Source organism: Ictalurus punctatus, chromosome 12 (genome assembly GCF_001660625.3).
Source record: "Ictalurus punctatus breed USDA103 chromosome 12, Coco_2.0, whole genome shotgun sequence".
In the NCBI taxonomy this organism is placed as follows: Eukaryota; Metazoa; Chordata; class Actinopteri; order Siluriformes; family Ictaluridae; genus Ictalurus; species Ictalurus punctatus.
In genome coordinates this window covers 24,368,130-24,382,246 of record NC_030427.2, presented here as the reverse complement: position 1 = coordinate 24,382,246, position 14,117 = coordinate 24,368,130, and the positions used below count along the sequence as shown (strand labels likewise).

The 14,117-nt window shown below is 37.3% G+C and overlaps 1 protein-coding gene across 1 annotated transcript in view; it reads left to right on the top strand.

Annotated features, from left to right (window-relative positions):
• The window catches only part of thsd7aa (thrombospondin, type I, domain containing 7Aa), a 117,275-nt gene that overhangs the window by 94,326 nt on the left and 8,832 nt on the right, over positions 1–14,117 (top strand). Inside the window, exons 21-24 of the mRNA XM_053684297.1 lie at positions 2,461–2,606; positions 3,687–3,861; positions 10,634–10,807; positions 11,182–11,277. Of these exons, the coding sequence (XP_053540272.1) occupies positions 2,461–2,606; positions 3,687–3,861; positions 10,634–10,807; positions 11,182–11,277 (591 nt within the window). The remainder of the gene's footprint in view (positions 1–2,460; positions 2,607–3,686; positions 3,862–10,633; positions 10,808–11,181; positions 11,278–14,117) is intronic.

Here is a 14,117-nt window from a genome sequence, read left to right as displayed (position 1 = left end):
TAACTGATAACATGAAGTCTCTTTAATGGTAAGTAACTATAAATGGTTAAAAACTACATGTCATCCTTTAATAAAATGTAAAATTTTGTAATTATTGACATTGCTCTGATATAAGAGGAGTGAAACACTTCACAACTTGCTGTTGTGAAAATAATTATCACACCACCCCAATGTTGATTATGTTCAGTCCTTGCTTTTCTCGCTGCAATGCTAACCAAAAATCCCAATGCTTCTTCTAGTAAGCCTCTCAGCAGTGACATTATTATGATGAAAGCCTGTGGATAAGATGAATCGACAAATGCTATGACTAGCTGGAGGGCAGTTCACTGGTGCGGGACCCGTTTGATCATCTTCAACATTAAGGAGCATCACATTGTGCCCCCTTAGGGCTGTGTGCAATCAGGCTCATTAAAAACAACTCAGAAGATAATATAAGTGAGGTTCCTTGTGTGCTTGGGCACAGAGAATTTTATTCAATGGCCCATTGGTAATGCGATATTATAAGCATGGGGTATTCAGAGGTCAAGGCTACAACAGAGAACACTAATTGGGTGTGCTGGACCAGGTGACATTTGGAGCCAAACATTAAGAAGTTCTCACCCCTTAGCAATCTTACCATACTGTAGGTGAGTCTTGTTTTCAAGCTGAATAGATGTGGTGTGCCAGTACTGACCTCTAATCCCAGCAAACCATTAAGCTTATGTTATAGCACCTGTACACACATTGCATTTGTATCGCTCAGTTTTACAGTACGGGGTAGCTGTGTCTCAGTTGGTAGAGCGGGTTGTCCCCTAATCGTCCTGGCCCACATGACTCCACATGCCAAAGTATCCTTGGGCAAGACACTGAACCCCAAGTTGCTCACAATGGCAAGTTAGTGCCTTGCATGGCAGCTCTGCTACCACTGGTGTGTGAGTGCGTGTGTGAATGGGTGAATGAAACACAGTTTAAAGTGTTTTGGATAAAAGCACTATATAAGTGCAGACCATTTACAGTATTTGTGCAGCTTGTGCAAAGACACAGCCTACTATGTGACAAAACTGCTCTAATAGGTGGAAAATCTACTATATTCCCCAAGGCATGAACAAATCCCTGCCGCTTAATTGCAAGTGTCCCACGGGTGCCACTCTTAAGCAGTGGGATTCATTCGGGATAAGAAATGTCTTGCTCTTTTTTGCTTATGTTACAGTCAAATTGCAAAACAGTAATGACGTCTAATCAAAGCAATTCCAGGTACTGGAATTAGGCTGGGAAATGGCTCCGCTGAGTGAGTTATGTGTAAGAGGGTGCCATATTAGTCTGGTTCAGGACATGCATCGCTGTAGGGTTTGGTATCAAGTTATAGCATGTGATCGAGTGTGTAATATGAACTACATCCTTTACAGTAAAGGGATAATTTTTTATAGGGCCTACAAATGCTGGATGGCAAATCTTCAAAAAGAGCTCACGAGAGCTCAATGTATACATATATTTGTGATAAGTACAGTAAGTGTTTTTTAATTCATTTAAAATCTTAAATGGTCAGCTCTCTATTTAAGGAATAAAACACGCAGAGTTTTGTACTAGGAAAAAATAACAATGAGGGGTGGGTGTGGTGCATCCCAATGTGAAGTAACTCGCAGTAACTCACCCAATGTTAACACCCAGAAGTTGATTATTTCCCGACGTCCTAAAGTGTTTCATTCTTCTTAGACCACAGGAACTTGACAACTTTTGAATGTATAAATTAACAACACTTCACACTTTTAACCCTTTATAGTAACATTTAATGTTGTGGAACTACCATGAGTCAAGTTGCTTCTTGCTATCACTTACATTATCACCAGTCTCTCACCTTTTTTCCCCTCTCCTCTAAAACAAACAAACAAACAAACAAAAGAACATGCAGATTTTATGCTACTGAAAACCATAAATTGCTAAGTCTTCTCTCCTGAAGACTTTGCCATGGCAGAAAACGTATTGGCAGTTACAAGGCGATGACACTGGAGACTCCTTACATGAACGTTAAATGAACATTTTCTTACAGAAAGCTTCACCAATCAATGATAATAATCATAATATAATATCATAAAGATCAATGGTTATATGTTTTTCTTTCTTAAATAACTATATGTTTTGAATCTGTTTATTATCAGCCTTAGATTATTGTAAAGCATCTGGAATGTTCACGTCACTACGAATGAGTAGATATTGAAATGATCATTAGCGTGGACACGTTAATATACAGTAAACCCATGAATTATAGTATACTACAGAACTACTGTCAGAGCCATTGTTTTGTTAGATGGCTGTATTTAAATGAGACCCAGTGGTCATGCAAAGTTTAAAGCCTCATTTTTATGTTGCTGTTTAATATACTATTCAATATTTCTCTGTGTGTTGTCTATTACCTGGATCTTTGGAGAGCTTGTTTTTTGAGTCAGTAATTTGACAGTTGGAGTTGTTTCATTTTCTTTGTAGGAAAGTTATGGAGACAGAGGACTGTGATCCAGGCATCTCAGGGTGATGGCCGTCCTTGTCCCGCTCAGCTGGAGCAGTGGAAGCCGTGTCCTGTTAAGCCCTGCTACAGCTGGAGATACAGCGCATGGTCTACATGTAAAGTTGAGGTCAGGCTACATAGCAATTTGCTACCCTGATTTCATATACTTTATGAATTGCTTGTTATATAACAGCTCTTAGATTCTTTTGTCTAGATCCTGTCTGGCTCGGCCCTTGTTCTTTCTCTTGTGCTCTTTTGCATTTCTCCCGTTGTCAGGTGTCTGGATTGCTGAGCCTATTGTAGGGTGTAATTAAAGAGAACAGGGTGTTGACACAGCTCACTGCTGTCTCTCTCTCTCTCTCTCTCTCTCTCTCTCTCTCTCTCTCTCACTCTCTCTCTCTCTCTCTCTCTCTCTCTCTCTCTCTCTCTCTCTCTCTCTCTCTTGTGTCCCCTTTACTTTCTCTCCTCTGATCTCTGAGTGGTGCCACATGCCCCTGTCACAGTCCAGACTCTGAAGAAATATTACCTCTCTCCTTTGTTCTCCACAGCTTTGACTCCAAAGGCTCAAATCTTCATGCACTTCCTTGGCTGCCCCATTATATGCTCAAAGATTTTGATCAACAAAATAAAAACAAATAAAACAAAACCCCCTGCTGAGCTGTATAGTTATTGGACAACTAGGTATTTCTCATTATCGCTGGTTCTCAAAGTGGAGTTTCTGAAGCATGGCTGTTAAAAATATTTTTTTAGAGGTGGAAATCACAAGCCATCATTATTAAGGGTATATTACAGTACGTATGAGATTAATCCAAACCTCAAGTTGCCTATAATAATCAATTCGGACCTTATGTATTCTTTTGGTAGAAAGTTGAGAAATAAAAAGCACTTTGGCTCCAAAATGTGTACACATTTAAATAAAGAGCCAAATATTTTTTAAACATTAATCTGAGAGAGTCTGTGGTAGGTTAAGTTGGTGCTTGGCTGCAGTCTGAGAGCATCATCCCTATATGCTGCATTGCTATGAGGCTTTAGTTTCTCTCATCAAAAGAAAGAACGTTTTGTGTTTGCCATCGTCCAGTCAGGCGAAGTCAGTTTTTATAGCCATGCCATCAATATACATGACTTCAGGACTGCAGTGCAGTGAAACTGAAATGTAGGTAATGTGAGTCATCGCTAATGGCTGTGGTGTGTGTATGTGTTTATGCAGGGTGCTCGGTGTGGAGAGGGCCTTCGCTTCAGAAATGTGTCCTGCTTCGTGTCTGACAGCTCTGGGAGTAACGGTGGAAGTTTGGTGGACGAGGAACTATGTGGAGATCTGCAGCAGACCGTGGAAGGAGACACACTGATTACTTTGGAGGAGGCTTGCACGTTGCCATGCCCTGGTAGCTCTCTCTCTCTCTCTCTTGCTCTCTCAATGCAAATTGTTAAGAATACTCATGAGCACATACGAGTCAAGTTAGAAATGGTTCAGTTTAGCTAGTAGGTGCATGTCTGGCCATATTTGGAGCGTTTACAAGATAACTACACAATACTAAGCATGATTACAGTGTCATTTTAGTCATGCAAAGTTTTTTCTTAGTAATTTACCCACACATTTCAAGACAATATTGATATTCTCTGAAATTTTGTCATTTCCGCCGCCACTATGCCGTCACATTGTCCATATAAACATTATGTGCTAGCTAGCTAGTAATGAAGACTCTAGGATACTATATGTGATTACAGTAATTATAGATTTTTTTTTCTTAGTAATTTTAATAGTGAATAGTAATTAGACACACGTGAGGTCATGCTGATATTCTTGAAAGTTGAATCCTTATCATACACTGTTTGCATTTCCCAGTCCGTCTTATTACTAGTTCAGCATATTTATGAGGGATGGGAGGGATGTTTCAGCTGTGAAGTAGATTTCCCCAGAGGATCCTACCATCATCCTGATCACCCAGCCCCAAAGCAGTGTGTTTTATGTATAGCATTATGAGTTCTGTGGGCTCTAGTGAACGCTTCACTAAAAACCAGGTTTATTCTTGTCAGAATCTTATTGTGATGGGTTTTATTATGCAGTATCTATTATGGGATTTTGCTCTGCTGTGAGTATTCAGTTTGGAATCAAATTCTATTTTTAATCATGTTCTAACAAGGTCAGTGTAAACCTTAATTTAGCGGAACACCCACAAATGACTCTGTGTCTAATAAACTGGCAAGTTAATTGTGCTTCTGAGGCTGTAGATGAAGAAGGTTTCGAAAAAAAATAACCGCTTTACTTCTCATAGCCTCGGAAGGACTCGGAAGGTCTAAAGCATCCTGCTTCTCGGGAAACTTTATGTATTGCGTTTAATTTTTACTTCATCCACTGTTATTACCATAGAGTACATTATTATATTATATTATATTATATTATATTATATTATATTATATTATATTATATTATATTATACACCCTAGCCAGTCCATCGCAGGATATCACACACAGTTGCACACTCCTAGGTGCAATTTATCATACCTAATCCACATACTGGTAAGTTTTTCAGAGAAAATCAGCTAACCCAGCGGAAACCCACACAGACACAGAGAGGACATGCAAAACTCTGCATAGACAGTAACCTGAGTTCAGGAAGGAGCTCACCGTACCACTTCGACCCTCTGTTACTAATAAACTGGTATCTCAGTTCATGTCTATTCTTTTGCTGCAATCCATGCTTCAGTATGCTTTCAGGCGCAGTCAGAGTGTGTGAATGACACATTGAGCTCAGTGTTTTGACATGTTCTGTGCAGCTGAAACAGAGCTGTGACACAGATTATTAATATTTTTTTCTGCAGCACAGAATGTGACTGCAATAATTCATAAGCATTCATGTGTGTCTGTGCCGGAGACAAAGGAAGAACGTGAATATTAATGATGTGTTGCCAATTAGAAGGAAACTTGATGATGTTTCTGCGCAACATTGTGTGAATTTATTTGTTATGGAGCTTACTGTGAATTTTTGACTTTATAGTTTTCAAAATCTAATTCTCTTGCTGACCTCTCAAACATACATAGTGAGCCAATGTCTGCTTGCCCTCTGAAAATCATGAGGGAAATCCCATCTCATGCTCCACTTACTGTCTAAATCCTAATGCAAATGTGTGTGACAGCTGTCCTTGTGTAGGACACACACACACACACACACACACACACACACACACACACACACACACACACACACACACACACACACACACACACACACACATCGCAATGAGAGGTATCTGGCAATATCAGGCACATGTACAAACACACAGATACATGCTATACTGTAAATAACATCATCTCAGTGCTTTAGTATCCTCAGCCTGCTAATGTGACATATTCTGATTGGGATTATGTATTTTTGAAAATCTGCTTCATGATGAATTAATATTCCTAGATATTCATTACAGTAGGACAGTCTGACCTAGTTTATGCTAATGAACACATTCTGATTTCATATTCCATCCTCATGATGAAATCCAGCACTGTATGCAGGTGGAAAGTGGAGATACTGGAAATACATTCTGATATTCCATTCCATGTTCCATGAATAGAAATAGAGCCCCATTCATTTATAATCACTTTTGTATGTATGTTATAGCCCATATGTAATTTCTAAGGGTACTGGTGGCAGTTTGTCCATGATATTTGACTCACCATTGAGAGGAGGTGTGGTCTGATGCTCACACAGTACAACCACTGGTACTATTTACTGTGTAATGTCAGGGTTGCCATGTTTTCATTTTTACAGCAAATTTAACCCAGTCATGAATGATGTTACAGGTAAAAAACAAAAAACAAAACAAAAAAGAAAGCAAGTATGTGGTGGTTTATTTACATGTTTGTTTGTTTGTTTGTTTGTTTTTGTGCAGTTAAGGCAGTGTATCTGTGATACCATTTTCCGTTATAAAATACATTCCATAGATAGCGAGGGAAACGGGTATTGCAGGGGTAAATCAGAAACGAGTTTGTACCATGGTGAATTTATTTCCTCCTGCAAAGACTGAGAATGAGAAAGAAATGCTTCTACCGTTTCCAATTCCTGAAGTGTTTAGGCCAGTTTCATGTCTTTTTGTGGGTTTTTTGAGTTGCAGTTGGGATTTAAATTTTGCTGAGACCTGGCAACCCTGTAATGTGCATAATCGTCCAATACTAACTGCTTTACCATTACCAAGATTATACTTATTGGTCAAGAAAACAATATAGCCACATGTATTAAAACTAGAAATGCACTGATTTTTTGTCTCTCTTTTTTTTTTTTTTTCAAACCAAACATGAGTACATTTTTTTGTAATTGTTGATAATGATATCTAGCAAAGTGTAGACCCTGGCAAGTGTGTGTCTCGGTGCTCAGTGCTCGCCAGACTGAAGTGCTCTCAAAGCCTACAGTTTCTCTGCATGCTCACTTCACTGCTCCAGGCTCTTGATATTTTCACAAAGTTTTCACAGTTTTCAGTCTGCTTTGATTAGGTTGTCATAATTTATTGTGAAATACGTCCAGATTGCTGTCATTTAATGTTCGTTAATGCACCAACGTACACTTATGTCACAGTTTATGTTTTGGGTATTGTGACCCCCCCCCCCCCACCCTTTCATTTATTTATTTATTTATTTATTTTAACAATATACAGCCTCAGCTTGCTTTTTTCCCACCAAAAGTGATGCAATCTGTCATACAAGGACCAGGATAATAATGGTTCCAAACTAGCCTCTATTTACAGCAGAATTTGTCTGTCAAGCTTCCACCATCCATGAGTCAGAAAAACAAGTGGCCTGTGAGCTTTCACTAAATGGGTGATTCACTAAATTGCTGGAATGTATGACAGACACTAGAGATATTCTTAGTAACAAAGGAGAGAGAGAGAGAGTGCGAGAGAGAGAGAGAGAGAGAGAGACAGAAAGAGAGTTTAAGTTTTTCACAAAAAGATATATCTGTAGAGACCTATCTTACAAGAAAATCTAGAATTTTAGTATCATTTAACTGTATTAGAGGAAAGTATTGATCAGCTGCAGCGGTTCACTTTTGTCACATCGAATGGATTAGCCCATTTTGGATTTTTCGTTTAAACCGGCAAAAACTAGGCCAGTCTGTAGCAGCAGCCTACAGAAGCCTACTTTACTTTTTCAAAAGCCAATGTGTTAGTTTCAGATTTGAGAAAATAAAATGCAGTGAACATATCAATTCAATTTGACAGTTATGCATAATTCTGACCTTGAATTTAAGGCAGATATTATTGCACAATATGGGATGAAGTGAGGAGCAGTTTCTCCTTTTTAGGCTAAAAGGCAAGTACATACAGTACGTTCTAGATGATACTGAAAAAATGATGTCTCGGACGTCACTACTCAAGAAAAACTGGACAACATTGGAGACTAAACTAAACGCAGGCCATTTTAATCATCTGAACAAACAGCTCAAATAAATTCAAATGTGTGTGTGCAGGGCCGTAGCTAGGCCCCCACCACACTCCACCATTGTCATACCATATAAGATATGGGCATGGACGCCGACATCTACGGTGCCATGTAACCTAATAGGGGTTTCTTATAAAATAACAAAACAAAGTTTTAAATGTTTATATAAATATTATATCAAAGCAATGGCATTAATCCATTAATGACTTCTTATGAAACATTGTTTAAAATCCTCAAGCAATTATTCAAGACAAACTAATAAAGTAAGAAAATACAAGAAATTAATCAAATAAAACCAGTTTATAAACTACCAGCAATATAATAATAAGTCTTTACAGTCAGTCCGGTGTCTAACAGCTGAAGTAAACATTCAGAAATGGAAAAGAATGCAGTCATATGTAAAATAAAACCACTTATTACTCATTGTCTTCATTTTTGATGAACACAATATTCTGCTACATAATAGAAAATTAAATAAAGTGAATACATTTATCCATCCAAGAGAAGTGAGTTGTAGTCGCGTTTTCATGAATGTATTATCTTAAAACAACACATCAGAAGCATGCAGGTCTGTAATCCTTGTGACATGCATATCCATTTTTTTCCATGTGTTATACAAACCAACTCTACTGTATTTACATAATAGCGTAAAAAGACATGGATTTTGACCATTTAATTGTTCGGTCAGTGCACGCCTGTACAGTACTGAGAAAATGATGTGACAGTACCGGCAGGGGGCAGCTCTTATTAGGTGTCCTATTCCAGCGACAGTAAATCAGGCAGAGAAACGATCAGGACACAGCATCCCATCACACTGACATCCCTACTGTGCACTAACCTGTCTTGTTAAAGAAGGTCTTGATAGACTGGGATCCAGCAGTTCTCCGGGCCTCCCTCTCCTCCTTTTCATTACATTTCTGCTACCCAGATTTATGTGTCGTCGTCCCCCCCCCCCCCCCTGACATTTTCAATCACTCAGTCTCCTTTTCATCCACTGCAACTTTACTTCTTACTTCAACTGTTCTCAGAGCAGTCTCAACTCTGATTTGTGATGTTCACTAGCTGGGGTGGGACTTACAATTTTATAGGGTCCCTCAGCTGTTTGCCATTGACTGAGCTGAAATAATTAATAACCATCGGACTAAACCATTTTTAGGGAGAGGGTGGAGATATTTGGAAAACTTTTTTCAATAAATTGCATGTTTTTGCTGTTTTCATTAAAGTCTTAGGCATACAAACTGAAGCTGTTTTATATATATATATATATATATATATATATATATATATATATATATATATATATATATATATATATATATATAAATAACTTTTGGACATAAAGGCCAGTTGACACCGGGACGTTTTTTCAGTGTGTTCAATGGTCCATGTATAAATCAATGACTGTCAACAGGAGTGTTCACACCCACGCGTGAAACACGTGCCATCAAAAAGTCAATTTTTTTTTAATGTCTTGTGGCTCATTTTATTTGGAGGCACCGTGTTAAAAACTGGCCAAACGATGAGATTCGCGCTTATGTTCACGTGCCTGGAGCCGCTGAAGTTACATAAAAACCAATACTTGGTGGCGCAAGTCACAAGCAAAACTGTCTTGAAGAGCATGCGTCAATTCCAGAAGAATAAGAAGAAAGAAGAAAAATGCTTATGCCATACATACATGAGGAAAAGCATGAGTATGATTGTCGGAGTGGCCATGCTGATAAACACGAGAAGCAGTGGAAGTTTCTGAAATTTTTCAGCTGTACTATTTCAAAACAATGCCATTCAGAATGCAAACTCCCATAAGTAGCTGAGGTATTTATAACTATTGCAACTAAACCCTCGAAAAACACTGATGTGAAATGATTATTAGGAACCTGGCTCCTCTTGAAACCTCTTTACTAGCACCCACATAAGTGCATAAGTGACATACCCGAAATAAAATTCTCACTGCTAATAAATCCTTCTGCCTACACACCTAAAGGTGTCCTCTGAAAGCACTATATATATATATATATATATATATATATATATATATATATATATATATATATATATATATATATATATATATATATATATATGTGTATATATATATATATATATATATATATATATATATATATATATATATATATATATATATGTATATGTATATATATATATATGTATATGTATATGTATGTTGCATGTTACATTAATGAATGAGTAGCAACACAATGGAGCAAAAGCCTCAAGTCGGGCCATATTCTAGTTCAAAATTGATGAGGTCATGACTCATTTAATAAGATTGTCTTGTGGTTATTTTTTGACGACACTGAAATGCAAGCATATATTCTACGTGCTCCATTTAATTCATTCCGTGTTGCTTTCTACACTAAAAAGCATTTTTTTTGTCTCTTTGTCTCTTCCCTGCAAATGTTTCACATCTCAATGATAATCCACTGATTGATAGTCCATTGTATTTATTTTGCACCTGGCATATATCATATCGTACCGTATTGTGTGGAAGCCTGAAGTTTTCATGCCTGAACAGTTATTTACAGTACATTATATTTTTATTGTAACAGCAGACATATATATCTATATGTTATATATATATATATATATATATATATATATATATATATATATATATATATATATATATATATATATATATATATAAATAACAAATGTAAATGGATCTGGAAAACTTTCAGATGCATAATTGTGAAATATCTGTTTTGCAGGTGAGTGTTATTTGACAGACTGGACAGCATGGAGTTCGTGTCAGCAGAGCTGCATAGGTGGAGATGATCTCGGCCTTGGTTCGGTACAAGTACGATCTCGAGCTGCGCTCACTGAAGAACCGGAGAACCTCGAACAGTGTCCAGAGCAAGAGTGGGAGAGCCAGCCGTGCACAGGTAAAGTAGCAACGTTCAGAGCACGTCAACCTTGAAAACACACTACACATAGAAACTGACATGTATTAAAGTAACTGAGTCAGAAAGTCTGGATCAAAATGATTCCAAAATAAAATCCCAGATTAAAATAAGAACAGTACTAAGAGTGATTTTTTAGTTATTTACCTGTTTGACTCAACTGTTCTGATAAACATACAAATCTTTTTGAAACAGCAAATTAAAATTACAAACACTATGTCCACACAGTGAAGTATGAAATCACTAATAGCTGAGATACATTATGTATGTGGTATTATTAGAAACTTTGTACGTTTATAAAAAGAAATGGTCTGGGTCAATGTAACATCCATTAATCACTTTCGTTCCTCCACCAGAGGGTTGGTGTTATGAGTATAAATGGATGACTGGTCCATGGCGAGGCTCTTCTCGACTAGTGTGGTGTCAACGCTCGGATGGCTTAAATGTCACAGGTACTATTATTAAATAATAATGCATTTATTAAAGTGATTTTAAGCAAACCGTGGAAACCAACCAGAGTTAGATTTATGGGTATCTTCACAAGAAAGTGCACTGGCTTTATGGTGCAGGCTGGAACACATTTCTCACTGTGTGAGAGTGTTTAGCAGGACACGGTTCTGAGATAAGTTGGCATTAAGAGCTGTCATGAGACTATTGGAAGGCAGTAGAGTGTGATTACTTTCTCACTGTCTCTGTATAAGCTTTTAGCTTTTAATCCATGACACAGACATTTTTAATCCCACTTTATTTCACACTCCTTGTGTTGCTGGGGGTGTGGGGTGTGAGTGTGTATGTAAATATACATACAGTATATGCATTTAATATTTATATTTATATAAATATATTTATATTTTAATAGTTTATTTATGTTTAAAATATAAAACAACAACAATAAATTATTATTATATATTATTATAATTTCCTCATTTGTAAGTCACTTAGGATAAAATGCATCTGCCAAATGAGTAAATGTAGTAATAATAATAATAATAATAATAATAATAATAATAATAATAATAATAAATACATGGTTCCAGGTAAAACCAGTTAAAGACCCTGTCATAAGATGGAGACTGAAACAGATGCAAATGCAGGTATTCAGCTTTAATGAAAATCTTTTAGGCAAACAATCCAAAAATGCCAGACAAGGTCAAAGTCAAAAACAGGTAAGGTCAAATGATCAAGCAAACAGAATAGACTAGGTTATGCAAAACACAGAAATCAGGAAACATAATATTAGTCAAACCAGAGTGATTGGCAGTGAAACTGGCTTGGTAACGTCAGTAACACAGAGTAAGCTGAGCATATATTTCACTAAGGTGTATGTGAGTGAGCGTCTCTTTTAAAGCATGGCTGTGTGTGTGTGTGTGTGTGTGTGTGTGTGTGTGTGTGTGTGTGTGTGTGTGTGTGTGAATAGGGACCATGGGAGTCTTGTTAAAAGTCCACTGACTGTGAACGAGGAAGTGTGTGTGTGTTCTGGGAAGTGAAGGGTCTGTAGGCTGCGGTGCCTGAGAGACCCTTAACCCTCCACAGAACCTTTCTTGCCTGTTTAACTAAATGTCTTTATTGTAAATAATAAATAATGACTTAGTTATTAATAATATGAACCCACTGTATTGTAGTAGCTGGGCACAAAACAACAACAACAACAACAAACAACATGGATATCCTAAATATGATACATATGATACATTGCTAATACATACTACATAGATATGATAAATTGCTAACATATAAGGTATATTTATCACATTTGTAATGTTATATTTTTGCTTTACCCTGGCCAACAGCTTGAAATACTAAGGAAGTTTAGTTTCACAGCTTCTTCAAAAAATCGTTCAGTAGTCTTAAGAGATAGACATTTTTATGTTTACATATATTATTTTAATGCAATTTTATTGGATGTAAGTATTTGATCAGTCATTAACATTTTCCAGTTCGAAAAAAAAAAAAAAAATGATTTCAGTATTCAATCATTTAATCCCACTTTGTTGAGCCATCCAAACAGAACTTTTTCCAGATGGCACTGACCACTTTGACAGATCGTTGCACCAGAGCTTCCAGCAAGCACCCCACCTTCTTCCTCTCAGACCACACACACACACACACACACACACACACACACGTTCTCCTGAATATTCATGTGCTGTCCTAAAATGCAAGGCTTTATGAATATTCATAAGACTCTTGTAATAGGTGAACACTTGTTTTGCAGACCCCTGTAGTTTTTGTTTTTTGTTTTTTTGGGTTCTTCAGAGGCCACAATCATACACCTCCCGATGACACGATAGCTCATTCCTAATGCTTCAGTAATCAAAAAAAACATCACAGAGAGTGTAGAGGAGAGAGCTCTCTTAGGACATTTCAGGTGTAAACGGTTTCTGAATTGGCTGTGGCTCTTGTACACGCTTCCAATCTTGGATAAAATCCAACACTTGTCATGGAGAAGGTCCAAGCTCTGGATGAGGTACTGTTTTCCCTCTCTTATTGCAGAATGCAGAGAGAGAATGCCCTCTGACTGTCCATTTCAGTATATTCCCATTGGCTTCTCCTTCATGCTATGGCTTTTATATATATATATATATATATATATATATATATATATATATATATATATATATATATATATATATATATATATTAGTGTGTTAATATATACTATTAATATTAGTGTATGTGTGTATATGTATGTGTGTGTGTGTGGAGAGAGAGAGAGAGAGAGAGAGCAGGAGGTGAATATTCTTCATTTTTTCTTCTTGAGTGTGGAGGGATTCCTCAGCATTCTGTAGTGAGATTCATTTTTAATTGCTTGCAGCTCCTCTGTTCAGAAATGGCTGTTCACCTGGGACTGACTGCAGGAACTCAGACTCTTTTTATTTATTCTGCCTGTGTCTATATTCATGCAGTCAGCCAAGTGATGAATTAATGGTAATGTATGTGCGAGTCTAGAGGTCTGAACCATGCAGTTAATATGAGGCAATCCTTTAGCAAGAGCGCTAATATCTTAAAACAGTTCAGTTAGAGGAGGAGAGAGAGAGGCGGAGAGTGCTACTAATAGAGAGAGAGAGAGAGAGAGAGAGAGAGAGAGAGAGAGAGAGAGAGAGAGAGAGAGAGAGAGAGAGAGAGAGAGAGAGAGAGAAAGAAAAACTTCTCTGAGAATCTGATGCCTCCAGTGTAACAAACTGTTCCATAAAAATAAGCAGCAGTACCAAAATCTGGGACATGTGTGTGTGTGTGTGTGTGTGTGTGTGTGTGTGTGTGTGTGTGTGTGTGTGTGTGTGTTATTTCTAAA